Below are 25746 nucleotides of genomic sequence, written 5' to 3'. Positions count from 1 at the left end.
TATAATCTGTGGCATCCCCCAGGGCTCCTCCCTCAGTCTCACCCTCTTTAACACCTACATGACTCCTCTGGCCACCATCGTCTGCACCCATGGACTCAAAAAAGTCTCCAGAAAAACCCAGCTCTTCCTATCCTTCTCAGGAGACCCAGACACCACAAGACTGAACTTCCAAACCACCATGAGAGCCTCGCCACTTGGATGAAAAACAACTGCCTTAAACTCAACTCGGACAAGACAGAGGTCATCATCTTTGGAAACAATCCCTACCCCTGGGATTACACCTGGTGGCCCTCCACACACAGCCCAGCACCCACCCCATTTGATCACATGCTCAACCTCGGAATCATCCTGGACACCCACCTCACCATGAAATAACAGATCAACTCAGTCTCTGCCGCCTGCTTTCACACCCTCCGCATGCTCCGCAAGATCTTTCGCTGGATACCCACCTCAACCACAAAGACAATATTCCATGCCCTAATCTTCAGCCGACTCAACTACCGCAATGTTCTCTACGCCGAAACTACAAAACAACTCCTCAACCGCCTCCAAACCAACCAGAATTCTGCACCAAGACTCATCGTCGACCTTCCCAGAAATTCCAGCATCACCCCTCACCTCAGGGCCCTCCACTGGCTCCCATTTCAGAAAAGATGCCTCTTCAAGCACCTCACTCATGCCTACAAAGCCCTCCACGAAACTGGATACACAGACATCAACAGCCGCCTGACTTTCCACAGCCCGACTAAAGAGCTCTGCTCCTACTTCCTCACCTTAGCCCAGGTCTCAGGCAACCATCGAAGCCAAAACGGGAGCAGCTTCTTCTCCTTCCTCTCCGCCAAGTCATGGAATGGCCTCCACCTACACACACCCCCCTCAGTGAGGGAATTTAGTAAGCAGAAAAAGACCTGACTCATCGACCTCCACCACTCTCTGACCAAGGATTGCTCAAACAGCACAACGTGTGGAAACCCGCCCAAGCATGACAAGTCACACCATACAAGCCTCGATGATTGACTAAAGGTTGGAATCAAGGGTAGACTTAACACCAAAGAAAAAAATCTGAGTTTTGTCTGAGTTAAGCTTTGAAAAGCTGGCATTCATCCAGTCCACAACAGATTTAAGACAAGACTTAAAAGAGCTCAAAGAAGAAGGAACATTTTCATGAATGGCCAAAAGGGGGTGAGTGTCTTCGGCATAGGATACAACTCTCACTCCCCAGGACTCAACAATTTTAGCCAAGGGTGATAGGTAAATATTAAAAAGGGTAGGGCTAAGATCCGAACCCTCAGGAACTTGACAATCCCAGGGTTCTGTGGCAGAGATGAAAGGAGGAGGGAAAACTGCCAGAGTATGGTTACTTATGAAAGATTTGAACCACAGCACGAAGAGATCTTTAATGGCAATCATTTGCAGCCGCTCAAGCAAAATAGCATGAGAGACCATATCAAACGTTGCTGAAAAATCCAAAAGCATTACCATGAGCGGAGGGTTTTAATCAAGGCTTACTTTGATGTATTCTGAGACCTCAAGAAGGCCGTTCTCTGTACTATATCCAGAGCAAAATCTTGATTGTGAGACATGGAGCAGGTTATTTTCCTTCCAAAAGTGTGTGAACTGCCTATTCACATTTTTCTCCAAGAGCTTTGCTACAGTGGGGAGAAGTGAAATGGGACTAAAATTACTGCGAGTCTTACGATTGACTGAGGATTTCTTAAGTACGGGAAGTAAAAGGGTCTCTTTCCAGCCAGAAGGAACATGCACCTGGGCAAGAGAATCGTTAAGAAGACTGTTCAAAGTCGAATTCACCACCAAGATAGCCAGTTTGAGAATGGCCATGAGGCAAGGGTCGAGCGGAGAACCCAACTTGCATTTGACAATTTCCATGGCTGATTCCTCAAGGGATAGAGGGACAATACTGGACAGTAAAGGAGGAGGAGAGAAAGAAACACAATGGGAAATGGAAAAAGGCATCCGAAATTGATCATAAATTGCTTGAATTTTGGCATGAAAACAATCTGTGAGGCCTTCGCAAAGCTCCACCAATTGGAGGAGAGTATTTTTGCAGCCAAAGGGGAGAGAAAGGTGCTGAGCATCTTTAACAACTCCTGAGGTGAATTATCAGCCTCAGAAATAGACATGACAATGACTGCTTTTTGAGCCATCTGGATTGCTGCATGTTAGTTCTGAAGAGCAGACTGATAAATCACTTTTTCATCCATATCATATTTGGTCCTCCATTGCCTTTCTAACTTTTGCATTGAGATTGATCTGATTTAAGGGCATTTAGAGAACCAAGGTGCCTAAGGCTTAAGTCTGGTAGATGAGTTGGATTTCATAGGAGCAACGATGTTCATGGCCATCTCAACTCAATCATTGAAAAGCAGTGTCTTGATCTAAAACTTCAGTCCGATCAATAGTGACGGACTGGAGGACATCTAAACAAAGCTGATCACTGACTTTACGCCAAGGTCTAGACATCTTTATTAAACATGGAGAAATATGAGGGGTTTGTGTTATAATCTCAAAAGGAATAAGGACATGGTCATACCAAATAAGATTAACCACCAGTTGAACTTTGACCAGCAGGGGACTGGCCAGGATAGAATCAAGAGTAATACCAGCTCTGTAAGTAGGCACCTTAACAAGTTGCTCAAGGTTAAAACCCTACAAGGTGCTCACAAATTGCTGCGCAGATTTATTGTTGAGGTCTTTCGTTTTCGTTTAGAAAACTTTATTTCGATTCGTGAAAACAGAATCATAAAAGTATAACATAGCATATTACACAGTTTAAAAGAATCTTGCAATTATATTTATATCTCTAAACATTATATTGCCATTACATGATTTACGAATAAATGTAAAAGAAATCACATATATTAAAAGAAGAAAAATTTTGACAATACAAATACAATTGATATTAGTACCAAACTCAACACTATTCACATAGATAAGAAACAGCAATCCATGACAATAATCAATATCGATTTCTGATTCTGAGTGCTACTCTAATAAAACTAAGCACAGCATTACATATTGCTGGGGTTGATAGTGAGAGTAAATACTCATATCCCTCTTTATAATAGCTAGATCCAAAAGTTAACAGAATCGGTCTAATAAATCTACTTCTTGGATCTTTATACAAGGAACAAAAAAGCACAAGATGAAGAGTGTTTTGAGAGACACAATGGTAAGCTCTCACACCAGCCCACTTGCTTTGGAAAATCAAATAAAAAATGCAGTGTGTTAAGACGGAACCTGGTCAGATAAAAGCACCATTGTGTCCGCCCTATATATGAAAGGTAATGTTGATGCTGTAACCTTCCCCTGTGGTAGACCGCGCTCTCACTATTTCTCAGAACACCTAGGTTGGTGCGATAAGCCTCTTTAATTAATGGCTTTGTCTCAGTACCAATGGTCTCAACATTCGAGAAAATATAACCCAAACCTATCTTGGAGAGGGTTTCCCTGACGTATAATAGCCATGGGATCTTCTCGAAATGCTCAAGCTTGAGGCAGCCTTGTAGTATTTCCTTAGTGAGTTTCAGATCATCAGAACTCCAAACCTTGTTCCAAAGCAGCAGGGGGGAGACATGGATGGTGTCACTCACAAATTCAATACCCGCCTCGGTATGGCAAAAGATGTTAGAAGTACCTGTTGGGACACATAAAAGGCGTTTTATAAACTTCTTTTCCATAATTTGGATATTGTTACAGGATTACAGGATTGCGTGCCCCACACTCCCGCATCGTATGTTGCAACTGGGATACATTTAGCTTTGTATAAAGATTTTAATTCTGCAACCGGCTTCTGACCCAATTTGCTAGAGAAACGTAAGATGGCCTTAACAGTTTGGGTAGCCTTTGGCACACAGGCTGATACTAAAGGATCCCAACTCAAGGTTTTACTAAATAAATTCCCCAGATAATTGGCGCTTTATTGGCCGAGTTTCCATTTCTGCCAGCCCCCGCCTCTTTAGCGCTTATGGGCAATTTAAAATCCGGGTCTCCGCTTGACCCCTGCCCAGCTAAGCTCTTGGGTAAATTGGCGGAGGTGATCAATCCACTGGCGCACCCTCTTCTCAACCTTTCGTTGAGTCAGGGAGTGGTTCCGCCAGTGTGGAAGCAGGCAATGGTCATCCCGCTGCTTAAAAAACCTGGGCTTGACCCGAAGGTCCCAGCCAATTATAGGCCGATTTCGCTGCTGCCGGCTCTTGTAAAAATCTTGGAGAAGCACGTTCAGTCGGTGCTCTCCAATTTTCTGGAGTCCCATGAGATCTTACATGACTCCCAGTCTGGCTTCCGTTCAAATCGTAGCACCGAGACCGCGCTCCTTGAGGTTTCTGAAACCATCAAAGGGGTGTTGGATACCGGGGGCAAAGTCATGCTGGTGTTGTTGGATTTGTCGGCGGCTTTTGACACCGTCCCCCATGATGGCCTTCTCGCAAGACTCTTTGAGATTGGTCTTCGGGGGACGGTGCTCAGATGGTTTTCGTCTTTTTTAGCCGGCCGCCGGCAAACGGTCTGGACATCACCTGACACCGCCGTGATGCCGTCTTTGGGAGTCGGGGTCCCTCAGGGCTCTATATTGAGCCCGACCCTTTTTAACATCTTTATGACCCCTTTGGCGGCGGTGGCGGAGTCATTTGGTGCCCGGATCGTGTCGTATGCCGACGACACCCAGCTCCTCTTCTCCTGTGAGAGAGGGGCTGACTTTGACGGGGAGAGTATCCGGAATTGCCTTGGGGCGGTGTTCACATGGTTCCAACTGAACAGCCTCAAGTGCAATTCCGATAAATCTGAGGTACTCTTCTTCGGGTGCGATACGGAGCCTAGCTGGCAGGCCTGGTGGCCCATCGACATGTTCCCTCCGTCCGGCTCCTCCCCTATGGCTAAAAACTTGGGGGTCAAGATGGACAAGGGGCTGACGATGAAAGCCCAGATCCTGGGGGTGACCGGCACCTGCTTCGGCCTATTAAAAATGCTGCGGAGGTTTTTGCCTCTTTTGTCAGAGGAGCACAGGAGGCTGACTGTGCAGGCTCTGATAGGCTCCAGGTTGGATTATGCCAACATTCTTTACCTGGGCCTACCAGAGTACCTGTTGCAGCGGCTTCAAGTTGCGCAGAATGCGGCGGCCAGGGCCATTTTTGGTCTAAACAGACGTACCAGCGTCTCCGGGTTATTGCTAACGCTGCACTGGCTACCTATCCGCAAACGGATCACCTTCAAGGCTATGACTTTGGCCTACAAGGCGCTCCACGCCGTGGGAGCAAAGCATCTCCAAAAGAGACTGGCCTTTTACCACCCGGCTCGTTCGCTGAGGTCTGAATCTCTACTTCTGGCGGCTGTCCCTCGCGTTAAGAGAGCCCGCCTGGGCGGCCGCTCCTTCAGTCTGCTGGCTCCACAGATGTGGAATTCGCTTCCGCTCCCACTTCGGGGGGCTACTACTCTTCTTGATTTTAGAAGAGGTCTCAAAACTTGGCTGTTCACCCAGCAGTCCCCTTTTATTGTCTGTTTGTTTTCTACTCTTTTTAACTGTGTTATGTTACTCTGAATCAGTTCTCCTTACCTAAAGCGCCGGGACACTCTTTTTGAGTAACCGTTGCGCTATACAAAAGAATAAATAACATAACATAACATAACAATTGAAACTATCAACTTTCACAATGGTTGAGTCCTTCACCATAAGCCTGCGAGATTTTATCCCTTTCGGGCCGCAGACCATAGTGAAGGACTTTGTGAAATTGACCCTTAGGTCTAACCCCTGCATAAAGGTTTCGAAAGCATTTAAGCAAGTTTGCATGCTATTGGCAGTTAGGGTCATTAGGACCGTGTCATCTGCATAAGATAACATCGGTATACGTTTACCATTTACCTGGGGAAAATCAGCACAACTTTCCAACAGAAAGGCTTCCAAACCATTGGTGTACACCAGAAACAAAAAAGGAGCCAGTATACACCCCTGGCGAACCCCCTCAGTCGATGGTATGGACTTTGTCTTCTCACCGGCAGGGCCAAATCTAATCCTTACTGTTGTGGCAGCGTGGAGTCTACGAAGTAGTGTGACCAACGGCTACTCAAACCCCATAGACTCCATCATTTGCCAGAGGTTATTTCTACATAAAAGTGTCGAAGGCACTGGATAAGTCCATGAAAGCCAAGTGGATACAACCACCCTTGGCTCTCATGTACTTACCCATGATTAGTGCCAAATTTAGGCACTGCTAAGTAGTGCCTTTTCCCCGCCTAAACCCGTATTGGGCTTCAACAATAATACCATTTGATTCGGCCCAGGTTTCTAAACGAGCCAGAATCACCCTACCCATTAGTTTACAGGACGCATCTATTAGCGATATTGGTCTGTAACAACAAGGGTCACGTTTATTGCCCTTTTTAAATATCGGGACCACTACCGCCTCTTGCCATGATGTCGGAATACGACCTACCACAACTGCTTTAAACAGGAGCAATAAAAGTGGTGCCCACACATCTGTATTGTATTTAAAAAAGTCCAAAGGCACCGAATCCGGCCCTGGAGCCTTCAGTGAAATGCCCTTTCTTAGTGCGGCCTCTACCTCAGGGAGAGTCAGTGAGAGGCTAAGCATATTTGCTGACTCCCGCTTTGTATCGCAGATCCCCTCGAAACTAGTTACGAGGGGGGCCCCTTTTGGATTAAAAATATTCCCATAGTGTACCTCCCATGTGTTCCCTGGGATCTGCACCTGTAGGGTATCCTTCTCTTCGCTTTTTAGTAAAGGGCGATGTATGACCTCCCAAAAAAGTTGTCTATCCTTTAATTCTGAGGCTTTGCCCAAATCATTACATGCCTGTCTTTTTAAGTCAGTTTTACGCTTAGTGATGGCATCTCTATAGATTGTCCTTGCCCTTCTGACCAAAACCCTATCCAGAGGCAATTGGCGTAATGCCTTCGTTTAGCTAGATTGCGCTCTGGAACATTCTAAATCAAACCATTTACAGGTATTACCCTTATTTCCTCACATAGGTTTCAGGAGATGGGAAGCCACATTGCCTAAAAGAGCCTCAAAGTTGTCAATTATTACCTCTGCCTCATTTGAGGGGATTAGGCAGGCTTCTAACCTTTGTTTATTTATCTTAAAAATCTCCAGCTCTAAAAGTCTTGCATTTACCTTATCCCACCTTAAGGTAACCCCTGGTTCTGATTAAATTTAATTGGGTGCTCCACAATCTGCATTCTCTTGAAAGCGGGGCACAAACTCAGGATAAGTGGATTGTGGTCACTTGCTGGGTTAACCTCAATCTGAAAATCATTAATAAGGTGAGTATATTTTCTTGAGACCAAGGCGAAATCAATAACATTTATCTGACCTCCCGTGCCATGGAAAGTAGGGATACTCATGAGTCTCGAAAAAGTAGACATATCCAGGGCGCAAAGATCATTAATTATTATATTATTGTTTAAGGCCTCACCTTGTTTTGAATGCTTAAAGTGGGCAAAGGGCTGGTCATTTAGGTCTGCTAGGCCACAAACTCTTGAACCACTAAATTTACACAAACAACAATTAAAATCACCTACCCACATGATAAAAAAGAGGAAATATGGTATTAGTTACATTCGCAATCTCATCCTGTAATTTTTGTATGACCACTGTAGTTTGGGAATCAAATATGTTATAATACCAATTGATTAAAAGCAAGGGGACCAAAAATAGGTTCTTAATCACAAGCAGTTGAAACCAAGGGCATTCCGCCAGTGTATCAGTTTTTATCCTAGCATGCTTTACAGAGATAAGACCACCCTTGGCTCTTCCAGCTTGTGAGGGTTCTGCTGGGACATTAAAAGATTGATAACCATCCAAACCAGGGGACCCTCTGCTCCATATCTCCTGGAGACAGACTATATCAAAGGTTTCCACAAATTTTAACCATGCCGGGTCCTCTAGCCTCCGTGAGAAACCAGCTATGTTCCATGAGATCAAGCGGAAGGGGTAACCCTCAACCAAACTGTCTACATCCCCCACGTGTATTGTAGTTTGTGACTGGGATACGTCATTGGCTCTCGGGGTTACTACCAATGAACTAGTATCTACATCCAATGAGACAGATTCTAACTGTCTGGAGATAGCTCTCTCGCCCTGTGGTAAGATGCAATCTATATGCATCCCATCACCTTTCTGGCACCCAGTTGGCGTTGATGGTCAATCCACCATCTCCAGACAGCTGTATCTGTTCATAGTTGGGATTCCTTTCCAGGTGTCCCTGAAAGAAGGTTCTTTGGTAAGATATCTGATGGAATTTCCTCCCCCTGGTAGGGTATCTGCTGCAGTTACCTCCCCAATCCTCCCACTCTCTTCCTAGCGCTCGTTGGCCTACTCTACGCCAGTTCTGTTCGTAAGCTAAGTCATTGTGGGTCCCAGGGGGATAAAAAAAAGAGAGTCGTTTTGTGTCTATACCTTCATTGTTATTTCGGGGGTCCCATGAACAGATGTGATTCACTGTACGAGGATCCTTGAAATTAACCAGTATACAGTCACCCTGGATTGACTTCTTTCCATGACCCACCCAAGGAACTCTGCGAACCGTTATGATCTGACTCGACCAATAAGGTGGTAATGGTCGGTTCTTATTGAGCCAGTATTGGACCTTGTTCATTAGTGCTCAGGGAGGTTCATCTGTGGTGTTTAACAGCTCCGGGACACCAGTCATCACTACCACAAAGGGGCTAGCCTCAGGGGGGAGATTAGCAGGGAGTCTACTATTGGACACTCCCCTATAGGAATCCCTATTGACATTCATCAGGGGTACTATGGGGGTATTACTGACCACCCTGTCCTGCACAGCAGGTTCTTTGGGTTTATCAGTAGTTTTCTTCTCTACTATTGCTGCAGGGGTTGTCGATGTTACAATTTGCCCTGCAGCCACTGTTTTTGTTACTTGTGGGACCACTGTTTTTTCAGTAAGTAGTTTATTTCCCCCTATCTTTGAAATCCCAGGTGTTAATGGGTTTTTCCTTTTTGAAAGAGTAACTAATTCAGCTAGATGTTTTTCAATATGCTGTAATCTAGTTTCTTGCGGGGAGAGATAAGATTTAAATAACTCTCCCACTTCTTTTAGAAATTGATTTTCTACCGCCTTTTCATTTTCTCCCCCTATCGAGATGGTCAAAACATCAGTGGTTACGTTTCCCGAAGGCTCATTTGTAACAGGGTTTAATGAGTTGTTATTTCTGTTTCCCCCCCCCTTCTGCACAAGGTTGTTTAAGTTATCCCCTGGTGCTTGGCTAACTCCTGTGTCCTCTTGGCCCTTCTAGTTTTCTGTTTATCCCTTTTTTTCCTTACGGCGCCCTCCCTCTTTCCTCTCAACTATCTTGTTACCTCTGGTGTAGTGTGCAGTGATAAATCTGGAGTTTTTTCAAGTTCTAGACTAATTTGGGAGTCAGACAGAAGTTCTGATGCCGATAAGTCCACCACGTTTGGTAGGCTATGTACGTCAACGCGAATCTCTGTCGAGGGAGGTTTCCTAATCTGCTCAGGAGTTCTTACAGTAGCAAGATGACACAAAGAAGATCTTTTTTGGAGAGCCAGTGCTAGGTCTTGAGATACTCTGCGTTCAAGGTCGACAATACCCTGGTCAATAAAATAATTTGCCCTTATGAGAAAATTGTCTAAAGGTCCTACTATCTGGCCCCCTTCAGCAGCAGTTTTACTCCTACTTCCTCGTGTAGTCATGATTCAAGGTGAGGGTATACTATTCCAGGCAAACACTTATATTTAAATAAGAACAGTGTTCAGATAGCAATTACTACAAGTGTGAAGCATACATACAGGTCTTTAAAACATATGGTGAACAAATTTAGAGGGGGGGGCCCGGTCCGGTCTTACACGGTCTCTAACGGGCTACAATGGGCCCGCCCTTGGCCCGGGCTTCGCCCGCGCGCGTCCCGCGTTGCGCGTAGGTGGGTGTGTCTAAATAGAGAGGGGAGGAGGCGGGAAGAGGTCCCAGCTGCGGCAGGTAACGAGCCGCTAGGGAAGCTGGACCTCGCAGTCCCGAGTCAGCAGCTCACTCCAAGCCCCAGTGTCGGCTGAGAACCGCCGTCTCCTTCCAAGGTCCCAGGTAACTGTAAACTGCCCAAAAGTCTCCGCCTGCGAGCGGCCCCCTAACTAGTTGCTAATTTCCCAAAAATTAACACCTCTGTCTAATCACTATTTAATTTCAAGCAGCTAGATTGCATCCAGATAGAAATTGACACACAATACCACTTGGCGTGGATCTCAGAGATGTTGCTCTAGATGGAGACAATGATTTGACAGAGTTGCCAACTCCGGAGCTGGGGATGCAGGTTCGTGTCTCAGCTCAAAATCCTGTCGTTCTGGGCAAATCACCTAATCTTCCCCTTGACCATGGACAGCGCCTGGATACCCTCACGGGTGTTAAGCCACGCTATATAAATCTACAAATTATTATTTTGTTCTAGTCGTCATATGAGACGATTTTGAACGCAAAGAATTTGACTATCTCTGCTGAAGGTGACACATAGATATTGAAGAGAGTTAGATATAGATGATCCCTCGGGCGCTGAATGCTACCTGGGAAGCAAAAGACTGACAGAGTAAGAAATATTCTTTGGGTGTTGCCAGTTACAAATCGAGTAAGGTAACTCAGAGCTTTCAGGCAGATGTCTTAATGATGCAGATGATTGAAAAGAATAGAATGAGAGATAGCATTGAAAGCCACTGAGAGATCAAGGAGGATCAGTACCACAGAACGACCTGATCCAAGATGAGGTGAAGATCGTGAGTGCAGCCAAGAGAGCAATTTAGCTACTGTGGGCTTCACGGAAACCAGATTAGGAAGGTTCAATCAGAGCATTAGATTTAAGATATCAGGGGAGTTGGGTACTTACCAATATTTCCAGCAGTTTATATGGATAGGACAAGAGAGATTCTTGAAGTAAGCTGTGGTATTTTTGGAGTACGGGTAATACTTGAACATGTTTTCATACCTCTGACAAGAAGCAGAGGATAAGGAGTGGTTACAAAGGGATGAAGCAGCAGGTCAAGGGAGATTCTTGCCCAATGCATTCATACTATGCTTGCAGGGTTCGAGGGGTTACCCTTTCTTAACAATGGGAATAGTCTTAGTAACGAGATCCTGGTCTAACGGTGTGAAGTTCTCAAACGAGCCACCATTACAGGATAATGATTTAAGGTTAAGAAAGAGCAAGGAATCTAGCGGGGTTGTGAATCAAAGTTAAGTCTGGATTTTCTTGATTTCTGATCCTCTTCATGGTTCTTATCAAGATTTGCTATGGCAAGGCAATACTTTTGAAATCACAAGCAGTACACCGGAACACAAATTTGCATTATCTTGTATTGAGTACAGTAACTATAAAATCACTTCTGCTGAGGACAAATTTCTAACACAATCTTGGGTATTACGTTCTACATATACCTCAGACCAGGGAAACATAAAATTAACTATAAATGGGAAAACTGAAAATGTCCTACCACTGCTATCAGTCCGTATTGTTGAGAACAGATTTTTCCAAAATATGTCATACCTTTATCAAAACTCTTTTCATACCTAGGCATAAAATAGAGATGTGAGAATAGCATACAGTATAATGCAGTTACGTTTAGAAATAATATCTAATCCTTAGAGAAACATTATTGCATCGGACTCAAGCAGAAATGTGATTTGATGGTATTACTATAGGCTTAATTATGGGGTATAAGGAGATGTAAATTCTTTAGGTCACATATGTCTTAAATGCACATTATTCTTTCTTTACATATGCAATGTTTTGCAAATGTAATTTTTACGATTTGAGGAAAATAAAAGAAATTAGTCACATAATGTATGTAAGCAGCTGTATGTTCTGTAGGTCCATACAAATGTTCATATTACCCACTACCCGGAACTGCTATGATTTCCAAGAGCTGAATCTACCTGTCATCTTTCAGTACCAGATACAATAGCATTGGACTGGCCACATACACATCTTCATGCCCATTCATTTGATTTTCATGGGAAAACATTTACACAGCTATGAGCTGTTACATAAGTGTCAGATAACAATGACAGGGTTAATGGCCCGCATATCTGTACTTTACATGCAATTAAATGCAGCCAGAAAGGTAAAACAGATGGTATGAGTTATGTTGGATGTTGCTAGTAATCTGAGGCATTCTATGGGCTAAGTGAATCTATAGATGTGCAAACTGAGTCACCCGTAAAGCCCAGAAAAATGTAGAGAATTTCTTCAACCTGACAGCATAAGCACTCTTGCACAACTCAAAGTTCACATCAACACCAACCATCTCCTTCATGATTACGAATCCAGCTTGAGATCACGATGCAGCATGAAAACAGCTACATTACAAATCACAGACAGCGCTCTCCTGACAGCAGACAATGATGACAGCATGAGATTCACGGGCAATATTCTTCAATGATTCTATCCATCTGACACAGTTTGTTCACCTGGGCCGCTCGAGATCATGCAGAATTGAACAAGGTTCTCTTTTGTTCCCCATCATCTTTAACTCTATTTGGAGCCTCTTGGGACTCTTCTCACGGACAACAGCATATACATTCACCAATATGCTGACACACAACTATATTTGAAAGTCTCCTCCACTTCAGACATCCAAAGCATCAAACAGTGCCTGCACCTTATCCAGATCTGAATGATCAGAACTGCCCTTAACCACTTCCGTGCTCATGACGAGCTGAGCTCGTCATGAGTTGCGCCGCTCGCATGCTCATGACGAGCTCGGCTCGTCATGTAACGCGGCTTTTAGAAAAAAGGCGCACAGCGCAAAAATAACCACCGCACGCATGCGGTTACGGGCATACTATATGCTGCAGCACACCTCATCAAGGGACCGAAGAAATATGCTCACATAGCAACACCCTGTTGAAATTTCAACTGTTCCTCTTGGAAAATTGCACCATTTTAAAAATCGGCTACATCATCTAGAAAGCCATACCAGCTGGCACCCGAGACCCCACCTGGCTGACAAACTTATCTCCTATCATGGGTCTTGGCTGATCCCCAGCTAGGACATAATTGGGATGGAGATGAAGAAGTGCTAGAATTGCCTAGATATTGCTAGGTTCACGCTATACAAATAGCATATACATAAATACATACATAATCCCACCTTGTGAGTTTCACCTGGGAAAAGCAAAGGTATTTCTAGGGAACGAGAGTTTGAGCTGTTTGACTCTGGGAACTGCGGAAAAGACACTTGATCCATTTCTCGCACATCACCTCTACAAATCAGAGGTAGATGTTATGTGTAATGATTTATTATATCTTTAAATCTAATTCAACGTTTTTCTACTGAAGCAAGGGTTATTTTAAAAATATCACATATTGACGTTTAAATATTCATGATTGGGAAGAATACCTATGTTCACTTTTCTGCCCACACCACCATCACAAAGGTCCCTCCCAGCAATTGTTTGTGCTATCGCAAAGTGATTATGTCTGCAGTGCAAGCCTCTTTCCCCCGGATCTACATAGCTTGATCAATAGAAACAATGACACCCATCTCCCCTCACCATGGTATCCTCACCCATTTGCTGTCCCTTGGCTTTGAGAATGAAATTACATTGGCATATTTTCGCATTTTATGAGAATGAGCAAAAATTCTATTACAGTCATCCTGGGTAGATAACAGACGAGGACCCGACTCATCAAACAATAACAAAAAGATCCAGCAAACCCATGCTCTGAATCTAGTGTGAAATAATGGGGATTCATAGAAAGGCTGTGCAGTAAGTCAAACAGAGTAGCACAGTTGAGGTTAAGTGGCTGATTAGCAAAACGGATGCTCTCAGGGTTCAGAACTATCGGATTATTAGGTCATTACAAATAGATTACTAGGAAATGGTCAATTGGGGAGATCAGAACATTGTAAATTCATTTGGAGTATGACGGTCAAGGTACTCTGCCATAAATGTGGCAGAGTACCCTGTCTGCCAAACTGTAAAGATGGTCCAAAGCAGTAGTTAAAGGAGTTACTTAATTTAAGTAAGTAATATAATACAGGTGAGTGCCAGGGAGCATCTGCAATGAAAGACCGCTCCAGTATAACTGACCCTCTACACAAAAGATGCAAGAGCCTACATTCTAAGAGCATACATTCTAACTAGCGTCATATGCATTCTAACTAGAACTTGAGCACAGGTCTTAAAGGCATACAGTATAAGCAACATAACACATCCCCCCTCCTTCCAACAAAACAACAATGAAGAGGAGAAACCCCCCCCCAAAAAAAACCAGAAAAGAAAATAATAAGAAAAATGAAGGAAATAACAAAACTAACAAAACATAACTAAAAATCATAGTTTGTTTCGTAACATAGGGCCCGATGTAGGTCGCCAAATACCGGTCGGTAACGGCCGATTTCGGCCGTTACCGACCGGTATTTTGGATTGGACATGTAGGTGGCCTGAATTGTATTGATTCGGTAAATTTACCAATTCGGTAAAATACCGAATCGGTAAAGTTACCGAATCGGTAAATCAAGATGTAGGTGGCACTTTAAACAGTGCCACAGGCCATTACCGATTCATAATTTACCACCAAATAATATTTGGTGGTAAATTATGAATTTCTGTGTACATGCACATCTGTGCATGTACACCGGTGCCATGTGGCACACATACATGCCCTAAGGGCATGTATGTGTGTCACATTGCACACAAGCCAGAATCTGGGGTGCAACAGGGTGTCAAAGTGACACCCTGTTCCCCTTGTAAATTCGGTAATTTTACCGAATCGGTATTTACCGATTCGGTAATTGCCATTGATTCCAATGGGCCTCAAGGCCCATAGGAATCAATGGCAATTACCGAATCTGTAAATACCGATTCGGTAATTACCGATTTTTACCGATTCGGTAATTGAATCGGTAAAAATACCTAAATCCCGATTGCCAGTTCTTAAATACCGAATCGGTATGATTCGGTATTTAAGAATCGGTAATCTGGGATTACCTACATCGGGCCCATAGTCCTTAAGCCATGAAGGCAAAACACTTGTCCTTTTTCCATGTCCTCGCTCCACAACACTGGAACCACAACAGTCATCATTCAAGTCATTGTTAGAATTTGTACTAACAACCCCTCCTCCCCCTTCACAGAATGATTGACCAACTGGAGCAAAGTCATCCATGACTCCCTTAGTGTCCCTTCCAACCCCAGCCATTTGAGATTGTAAACAACTGTTTTTCAAAATGATCCTCAATCCATTCATAATTATCCTGGCCACTTACAACTCCATCACTCACATTACCACACTGCTTAGGATTAATAGCTATGCTTTTCATGTTCCATACCCTTCCATCACTCAACCTCACAGCGTTCCTCAATACTTCAATCATCTGTTTGGGTGGTTCAAAGCCACTTTCCCCTTTAGGTACTTTAAAAGGTTTTCTAACACGCACCCAATCTCCCACTCCAATTTCCACATCCTTCGTGCCATAGTGATTATCATAAAACTCTTTACTTTTAGCATGGACCATATCCAGATCACTTTTGACCTTAGCTGGATACCATTCTGTAATTTTCCCCTTAACCAACCAACCTGGGTTAACTTTGCTCCTTGGTAATCTCCCTCTCATCATAACAAACGGAGACAGTCCTGTACTTGCCTGCGATGTTGTTCTGTAAGACCACATGGCCTTTTGAACCTGAACCTTCCAATCCATTCTTTTGTTAATGGCTGCCTGAATAACACCTTTGATTACCCTATTAAATCTTTCAACTATGCCATTTTCGAGGAGGAGCCTAGCTCGAGAGCGTAATGGCCGCCTTTTAGCTCGGCTCCGTCGGCCCTCCGGCCAACCTCGAATATCCTGCAATATATCCTGTACTGCGACGATACTTCACTACAGATTTTGGAACTTAACGACCCACTCTTACTCACCGTCTGGTCCGGAGGATCCTGCGTGCTGTGGGTCCGCAGCGGTGCCCTCGGTGGGATTGGGGCCTCCGGGCGCTCGAGACCGGGACCTCGCCTGTGGGACCCGACCGGCGGTGCTGAGATTGCCGGCCCCGGCCGCGAGAGTTAGCCACTGGTGGGAGCCGTTGTGTGTATGCCCCGGCGATCCTGAACCGGCCCCGATTTGTGGACCGTGCGACTGGAGGGGGACGAGATGTGTCGGGGGCTGACTGTGTGAAGGGGTCCCTTCGCCTTTGTTCTGTCCGGCAGCCCTGGACCCCGCGCCTGGCTCTCGCTTGTGGGGCCCGCCACTGTTCGGAGGGGGCCCCCCCCCCATTGAGCGCCGGCCCGTTCTGTGCCGGTGGGGCCGTTGTTGGGAGCCTCCGGAGGTCTGTAAAGTCCTACATTTGGGAACTGTTTGGGGGCCCGCGGTGGAGTGCGGGGCGGCGAAACTCACAAAATGGCTACCAACAACGTGGGGGGTGATCCGCTCTGCACCGACGAACCTTGCTGGCCGGATTGCGCGGAGGCCTGGGCGTGTGCTCGAGCACCCACGCTCGGAGATGTCCTGGACGCCTTGATGTCCTTGTACGCTGTCTTGGCCCCCGGTGCTTCTACCGACCCCATGCGGCCCGCCGCCATTTTGGGTCGTCGCTCTTTCATGCACCCCTATCGTCCTGATGCCTCCATTGCTTTGCCCCCTTCGGCTGCGCCAGGAGTTGCTGTCGCTGTTCTTCGGCCGCTTGATGGGCCGGTGGCTTTTGAACCTCCGCTTTCTCACCGCCCGGACTTCGAGGACATGCACACGACGCGGAGATCTGCTCCTTCCCGGACAATTGGGAACTATGGTGGGCCGCTGTTTGCTCCCGCTTCGATGGATTCGAGCTTTTGTCCTGGTGGGGTACCTTTGCATCGTCGAACTGCGAAACTGGACTCCGGCTTGCTTTTGCTTGCCCTGTCGTTGCTGCTACAATTGACTTGCTTCATTGACTTTTTGTATTCCATTATTATGGTGGCTCTCCCTACTCTACATCACTGCCGTAACCCTGGTCAACATTACGATTATTCTGTGCTGGGTGGCCCGCTCCATGTTATCCTTTATTGGGTTGGTTTCGTGATTAGGAAGGGCTGGGGGTAAGTTGCAAGACACTGATAGACTGCTGGTTTACCTGTCCGTTGCACTGATGCTTGTACTCTCGACATTGTGAAACGTTAAAATTTCCCCCCTCCCCCCCCTGCGGGTTTTTGCTGTATGTGAAGGTGTAGCATTGATTTGATAATTATTCATTTGCTGGTCGGGGGAGGGTCGTAGCCGAGTGTGTTTGTTCATATCCTCTGGCTCCTCCCTCACATTTTATTTTTGTTTCATATTCCCTTTCCTCCTTCTTTTTGTCTCCTTATTCTACTTTCTTCTTTACTATATTTCGGGTTTCGGATTAGGGCGACAGGCACGCTGTTTGGAGGGTTGGACGTAGCCTTCTGCAGGGGTGCGGGGTGGGACGGGTGGGCGGGGTCTTTCAGATGTTTCCTTTTTTGGTTCTATGGCCCTCTTCTATCCCTTTATAGCGGTGCCGCTTCTGTCCTCACTTCTCTGGCATGAGTGGGTTGGGGTCTGTCGCTATGCCACTTTTGTCTGTTTCGATGCTCTGTCGCGACTGCCATACCCTTCTTCTCGCCAGCTCTCTACTTTCTTCTGTATTCTTAGCCGCGGGATGCCTGGCCCGGGGTGGCGCCCATCTTGCACGATTGTGTTTCTCCTTTTATATTTCTTCTATTTTTTTTTCTTTTTTCATTTTTTCGTATATTTTAGATCAGACGGGGGGTCGGGTGGTGTTCCTTTTGGGTAGGATTTAGCACTCTGTGCTTAAGTTGTTTGCACTGTTTATTGGATTTTGTGTGTACGGCGTTGATATTAATACACAGCCATTGAATGCTCGCATATCCTGTTTTCACTTCCCGATTATATTTCTTAGAGGGCCTGTATCCTCCTACATGGCTTGTTCCACGTAAAACTCGCTATATTGTATGACACTGGTTCCTTTCTTCCTGCTGTAAGACTGTGCCCTCTCACGTCCTGCTATATAGTGGTTAAGTTTGCAAATAAATCCTGCAGTGATATATTGACTGGGTGGGCACTGACTGGCGTGGAATGAAGTATAGCGTTTATGTATCCTGCCTATAATGTTCAACGCACAAATCCTAACTATTGCTGCTCTTTTAGTTGATACTATGTCGTATGGCTCGCCCTTTCGGTTGTCTGGTCTGAATGTATGACACCTCTTTAAATTTATAAAATGAAACCTCCGTTATTCTTCTTATGTCTGCTGCTAATACACCGTAGCGCTCTTATTTTTAGCTTTTCCGCATAGTAAGACGACCTGGAATGTTGTTGATTGTCATAGCGGCCGGCCCGTAGAGGTTGTAGGCAGACGCTGTGTAATATGCATAAGATAAATAAAGGTTTTAAAAAAAAAAAACTATGCCATTTTCGCTTGGGTTGTATAAGGCCGTAGTTTTATGCTTAACACCACACTTTTGAAAATAATTACCTGCCATATGTGACAAAAACTAAACTCCATTAACTGTCAAGATACAGATAGGTAACCCTTCCATAATAAAAATTTTGTCTAAAAATTTCAAAACTGTGTGTGTGTCCACCTTGTCCACAAATCTCACAATGGGCCATTTAGAAAATAAATCTATAGCAACTAAACCAAATTCCTTCATCTCCCCAATCGGCCCAATGATATCCACAGCAATGGTATCCCATGGTAGATCTGGAATCAATCCCTCACTCATACAAGGTTTTAAGGTCCTGAGAGTTGTATCCGCAGAATTATACACTTCACAGTTCCTGACAAACTTCTCAGTATCTCTATCTATTCCTGGCCACCAAAACATGTTTTTCACAATCAATTTGTTCCTCCCAATGCCAAAATGACCTTCATGACATAACTCTAAAACCTTCTTTCTTAAAGAAACAGGATGAATAACTCTATCTCCTCTGAAAAGTATATTCTTCTCAAGAGATAATTCCATTCTAACCTCCCAAAAGGCTTTAAGACTGTCTTCAATAAAACACTTTCTAGGCCACCCTTTACAAATATGTTCCAAAACCTTTTTAAGTTCCACATCCTTATCCTGTTCCTCCAACCATTCTGATTGCTAATAGCATGTGCCCCTGAATCATGCACCAAGGCAACACTAAAGCTACCCCACGGGTCATCCTCACACTCCTCGAGTGGAGCAGGCAATCTTGATAAACAGTCTGCAATGAGATTATCTCTACCTGGTAAGTAAACCATTTTATATATAAACTCTCTCATGCGCATGGATAAACTAGCCATCCTTGCTGAAGCCCCAGAAATGCCATCAGAAGACAACATTTTAACCAATGGTCGATGGTCGTTGCGTATGACTACTGGTTTGCCCCACACAAAAGCTCTAAAGTGCTCCAACGCCCATGCACACGCTAATGCCTCCCTTTCAATAATAGGGTACTTCACTTCAGCAGGGGAAAGTGCTCTTGAGGCAAATAAAATAACATTCTCCTTTCCTTTTCCATCTTTTTGGGATAATACTGCCCCCAGGCCCTTATCACTCGCATCCGTTGTCAATAAACACTCAACGTTCGGATCAAAACTTGCTAGTGCATTAACGTTATGTAAATCTTTTTTGATATGTTCAAAATCATCTGACAACTCTTTGTCCACTCAAACTTCACATTCTTTTTGAGTAAATTCCGAATATTAAATACCTTATATGCAAAATTGCTCACAAACTTCGCACAATATTCAGCCATTCCAAGAAATGCCCTCACTTCTTCTTTTGTACTTGGTAAGTAATATAATACAGGTGAGTGCCAGGGAGCATCTGCAATGAAAGACCGCTCCAGTATAACTGACCCTCTACACAAAAGATGCAAGAGCCTACATTCTAAGAGCATACATTCTAATTAGCGTCATATGCATTCTAACTAGAACTTGAGCACAGGTCTTAAAGGCATACAGTGTAAGCAACATAACACAAACGTATGGTTCTTCCATTGTTTTTAAAGTGGGTCGGACTGTCAAGTTTCTGCCAGTGATACTCCTGCTGGTAAAAACATAAATCAACAGCCTTAACAGGCTTGGGGCCAGTCAGGAAATGGTCAATTGGGGAGATCAGAACACTGTAAATTCATTTGGAGTATGATGGTCAAGGTTGTGGCAGAGTACCCTGTCTGCCAAACGTATGGTTCTTCCATTGTTTTTAAAGTGGGTCGGACAGTCAAGTTTCTGCCAGTGATACTCCTGCTGGTAAAAAACATAAATCAACAGCCTAACAGGCTTGGGGCCAGTCAGTCAGGAAATATATTGTTCTGTTCTGGATCCCCAGAAAAATCATGCTGGCACTGAACAGAAGAAATATGAAAATTACCCTACAGCATCTGGGAGAAAACTCCTAGGGTGTCAGGGTCATTAATATACATATATATATATATATATATCCACAAACTTTGGCTCCATCGAGTCAAAAACGGCAAGCACGCTGGTATCCATTTTGTAAATACTTTATTGGAAACCCCTCACCCCCGACAAATATATATAAGCAGCTGCATGAAGAATAGGAGCAAAAGACACAAAAACGTAGGGCGAATGTGGAGCAAATCAAACATTCACCCCAGTCAAGAGAGCTGGGTTAAATCCATCGTTCTTTGGCTTGCCTTGCCACCCCAGTTTAGACCCAGCCATATGCAAATCAGTCTTTACCCTGCTCCTGATTGGAACAGTCCAGCCAGAACTGCCATGGTAGGTTCTCCCTGGACCAGAAACAAGTGTTGTGGGACACGTTTCGGGGCATCACCCCTCATCAGCCAGGCTTGCTTGAGTCCAGTGACACAGTGAGCCCAGGGCCATATCTCGGCATAGCCAATGCACTAGGGTGAGAAAGCTAAAGAAACACTAATGACGGATGAGATGCGGAACAAATCAAACATTTACCCCCCAGTCAAGAGATCTGGGTTCAATTCATCGTTCTTTTTGCTCACCATGCCACTCGAGTTTAGACCAAGCTTTATGCAAATCAGTCTTAACCCTGCTCCTTAAGGGAACAGTCCAACCCAAACTAACAAGCCAGGTCCTTACTGGACCATGAACAAGCATCCTAGGACCAGTTTCGAGGTATCACCCGTCACCAGCCAGGCTAGCTTGAATCCAGTGGCACAGTGTGCCCGGGACCCACGCCTGGGCATACCCATTGGACTTATGGCGAGAAAGCAAAAGAGACATAAATGATGGACGGAATGCAGAACAAATCAAACATTCACCACCAGTCAAGAGACTCACTTTAAATCCATCTTCTTTTGCTCATGTGCCACCCCAGTTTAGACCTAGCCAACAGCAAATCAGTCTTGCCAAGCCAGGTCCTCCCAGGATCCTTTTTTCAGGTCCAGGGAGGACCTGGCTTGCAGTTCGGGCTGGACTGTTCCCAAACATTTTGCCTTCTACAGTCCTGTTTTTCTGAATTGTTATTTGTTGGCCCTAGGACTATGTGCACTATAGCACTGGTCAGTAGTATTAAACCACAGCTGACCAGTGCTAAAGTGCCTGTGCTCACTCCTTTAAATCTGGTAAAATTAGCTTACACCCAATTGGTACATATAATTTACGTATCAGTTCCTAGTAGAGTGGTAATATATGTACACAGGGCCTGTAACTTAAATGCTACTGATGGTCCAGCAGACACCCACTTAAGAAGCTCTTCAAAATATGTGTCAAGCCCGCCATTGCTGCATGTTTGCAGTTTTAAACTGCCAATTCAACTTGGCAAAATTAACTATTTACCCGGGCCCCAGCATTTTTTTTAATACATATATGTCAGCCCAAGAGTAGGCCCTCAAGAGCCCATATGGCTGGGTGCATTGTATTTAACAAGTTGGACATATACTTTTAAGATTTACATGTCCGGATAGTGGAAGACATTTGTTTTTCACTACTGCAAGGCCTACCTCTTCCCTAGAATAACACTGGGTTCCCAAATGACATCCCAGCATTGGGGAGAGAGGAATCTCCTTCAAACAGAACTATGTCCCCTTTTGGTAAATGCCAGAGATCCTCGGAAGCCACAAAACCGATTCACCTGCTTTTGATCAAGATCATCTCCATCGAAACATGGAATGTGAGGACCATACACGAGACAAACAAGACAGCCTAAGTGGCAGCGGGGATGAAAAACTACAACCTTGCCCCGCTTGGCATCAGTGAGACCAGATGAACTCAGTCCAAACAAAAAAGTCTGGTTCAAGGAGGAATGGTGATGTATTCTGGACATGAGGAAAAGAGTGCCCCCACACCCAGGGAGAGGCACTGATACTATCAGAATCATCACATTTATTAACAGCATAAATGGAGAATCACAATTTTACAGGGTGTAGTTCAGGTGCAATTAAACCTCCTCATTGCATTAAATTAATTGGAGTTTTAATGTTTTGCTGTCAATGTGACGTAATTTTAAATGTCACCAACCCTTCACTTCACGCACCTTCACTATTGTGTGAGCACCTGAACTACACCCTGTAAAATTGTGATTCTCCATTTATGGTGTTAATAAATGTGAGATAATTGCAACCTTTTGTCCCTGCATTAATTGCGCAGGAAGTCCCTCCTGGGCATTATTTTATTTGTTTGTTCGTTCTTTGATCAATACCTCTCCAAAGAAATAGTAGCCCTGGCTACCCGAGGACCTTGTGGCCTCTCATACCACCATTGTTTTTCGCTATAATATTGACTGCCCCTGGTCTAAATACTGGGGCCCCCTTGTGTTTGTTTAAATACTCCTCAAAGATGCACAGAAATGGGGCGAATACTCAATCATCCTCAGCAACAAGTTTCAAGTCCTGCAAGAACTAGAAAATGACAGAAAGCCAGATTGAAAGTAAGTGGGAGAAGATTAATGAAAAAGTGACATCAACCTGCCAGGAGGTACTGGATAACCAGCATAAAAAAATGTATCTCTATCGAGTCGCTCCACAAAATCAAAGAGAGAAAGGAAAAGAAAGCTGCGGTAAACACCATTAAACAAGAGCAGAATAAAGTGAAAGCTCAAGGGGAGTACACCAAAATCAACAAGGAAGCAAAGAGAAGCTTAGAAACGGACTAGCTAAGATTTATTGATGATCTTGTCACAGAAGACAAGAAAGCTACAAGCCATGGAAACTTGAACGAACTCTACGAAATAATGAGGAAATTCTCTGGCAGATACAGCAAGATAGAAAGACCCGTTAAAGATACAGCTGGAAAGATAATTATGGGTAACAAAGGCAAACAATGAAGATCGGTGGAGCACTTTGAACGACTGCTGAAACGTCCTATGCCACGGCCATCATGAGACATTCAGACAGTCGAAAAGGATTTGCTAATCGACTGCCGTAGCCAAACCAAGTAAGACAAACAGCAAGTCATCAAACATCTGTGAAATGGGAAGGCAGCAGGACCTGACAAAATTTGTTCTGAGGCACTGAAGGCAGACATTGAAACATCAGCAGATAAGCTCAACTCTATGTTTGGAAGGACCAGGGAAGAGAAAAAGGTGCTATCAGACTGGAAGAAAGGTTATCGCATCAAGATCACCTAGAAAGGTAACTGTGCAAACTATAGAGGGATAACTCTTTTATCAACACCAAGCAAGGTGTTCAACAGAGTCATCCTGAACAGAATAAAGGAAGTCGACACTCAGTTGCGAGAGCAGAAATCTGGCTTCTGCAAATATTGACCTTGAACAGACCAAATTGTAACACTGTACATCACCATTGAGCAATCATTGGAATGGAAATCTCTCCCTCTGTCAATTTTATCGACAATAAGACACTCGACAGCCTGGACATACAGATCTCTTGAAAACTCCTCCGCCACTACGGTGTGCAAGATAAACTCATCAGGAACTCTTAGAAGGGAATGACTTGCAAGGCTGTCCATCGAGGACAACTTACAGAAGTCTTTCAAGCGAGGACTTGAATCTGCCAGGGTTGTCTGCTCTCGCTTTTCTCTTCCTGTAGGCTATAGACTGGATCATGAAGGCATCCACAGCAAGGAGAAGAAATGTGATCCAGTGGATACTTTGGACACAACTTGACGACCTGGACTCTGCAGACAACTGGTCTGACTCTCCCTTACCCATCTGCAGATGTGAAAATGTGGCAGCCACATCAGCACAACTTTGGCTCAACATCCACAGGAGTAAAACCAAGCTCCTGAAGGCTAACACAGCCGGCACCGCAGCAGTCACTGTTGCAAGGGATGTACTAGAAGAGGTTGAGGACTTCACATACCTGCGCAGTGTCATAGACAAGAAGGGCAGCACAGGAATCAAAGTCAAGGCAAGAATCGGCAAAGCAAGGGCTGCCTTCATTCAGCTAAAGAAGCTCTTAAGGCCCAAAGATCTACCACAGCAAATCAAGATGAGGCTTTTTAACACCAATGTAGAATTGGTCCGTCTGCATAGAGCAGAAGTGTGGAAGACAACAGTAACCACCACCAACAAAGTCCAGACCTTTATCAAAACCTACCTGTGGAAAATCCTCCACATTCACTGGCTAAACACAATCAGCAACTACGACCTATGGCATCAGACTCACAAAATCCTTACCCATGAATGAATTATGAGAAGACGCTAGAGCTGGATAGGTCACACTCTCTGCAAGCCTGCATCAAACACCATCAGGCAAGCCCTACCTTGGAACCCTCAAGGAATACCTGCAGCCGAGGCCTTGAAGCTGACTGTAAGGAGATGGGCTACACCTGGAGTCAGACTGAAATAAAAGCCCAAGACAGTGATGGCTGGATAGTCCTGGTTGCCAGCATATCCCCCAAGAGGGGTAGTAGGCATTAGTTAGTGAGTAATGTTTGGCAGGTGATGGTTTGCACAATGAGACAAAGAGTCACAAATTTAGGCAAAAAGGTTGCCCAGGTCCTCAACACCCATTTGCCTGGAAAAAAGATGGAAGAGGGTAGCTGCACCCAGTGAAGCTGGAGTTCACTCATGCAACAAGCTGAAGTGACGGCAATGAGAAAGATGGTTTTGAGAGTAAGTAGACTCAATGAGCATTTCTGATTTGGCTCACAGGACGTACACATGAGGAACATCACAACCAAATTAAGATCTCACTGAAGCTTCACAAAGGATTTGGGAAAGAACATGTGTCAAACCTGTTATAAACTGCATCACAACAGGTGATTCAAAGAAGGAAGTTGGTGCAGCAAAGACAAGCAGGCTGAAAGGAATGACAAATAAGCTTTAATAGTAGCCAATGCAAGGGGGGCGTGGTCTCGCCGAGCAGCAAGCTGGCTGCTCGCTGAGAGGGCTCTTCCAGGCGAGACATTTTCCGCCATTAATCCTAGATTGAAGGAGCGATCTAGGAGTTTGAGGCGGTTGGCGACAGCATCTGACCACAAGCTGCCCCGGCAATATGAACCTTGAACGCCGGGAAACCAGGGAAGCCTGAGAGCCGAAGAACTGCGAATTGGGCCCAGTACATGCCTGACACTCCTACGTAACGTGAGCCTGCTAGTGCTAGCAAAATTTAGTGTGGCAGGTCTGGAGGCGGCGCGGGCCGATGTCTGTGTTCCAACGGAGCACCAAAGAAGAAGAACAAATACGCTCACAGTGATGCAAGAAGAGGCCACCTCTGACAGAACTGTGCCGATCGCCGCAAGGTGAGAAGCTAGAGTTGATGAGGTGAGAGCTTCCCCTGCGGCACCACGGGCGGGCACGACTCAAGGACTGGCGATCACCACTGCTTCGGCCTCTGCCAGTGCTGCCGGGTTAAAACTCAT

At 44.9% G+C, this 25746-nt stretch overlaps 1 protein-coding gene across 3 annotated transcripts in view; it reads right to left on the bottom strand.

Annotated features, from left to right (window-relative positions):
* LOC144791046 (disintegrin and metalloproteinase domain-containing protein 9-like) overlaps positions 1–25746 on the bottom strand; it is a 1785694-nt gene that overhangs the window by 1137600 nt on the left and 622348 nt on the right. For all 3 annotated transcript variants that reach the window (XR_013602283.1, XM_078665681.1, XM_078665682.1), the window contains exon 10: positions 11487–11562. Coding sequence is in view for 2 of the 3 variants with exons in the window: in XM_078665681.1 (XP_078521807.1) it covers positions 11487–11562 (76 nt within the window). In the remaining variant the exon portion in view is untranslated. The remainder of the gene's footprint in view (positions 1–11486; positions 11563–25746) is intronic.

Source organism: Lissotriton helveticus, chromosome 11 (genome assembly GCF_964261635.1).
Source record: "Lissotriton helveticus chromosome 11, aLisHel1.1, whole genome shotgun sequence".
NCBI classification, from domain to species: Eukaryota; Metazoa; Chordata; class Amphibia; order Caudata; family Salamandridae; genus Lissotriton; species Lissotriton helveticus.
The sequence above is the reverse complement of the archived record's forward strand: the minus strand, read 5'-3'. Positions and strand labels throughout refer to the sequence as shown.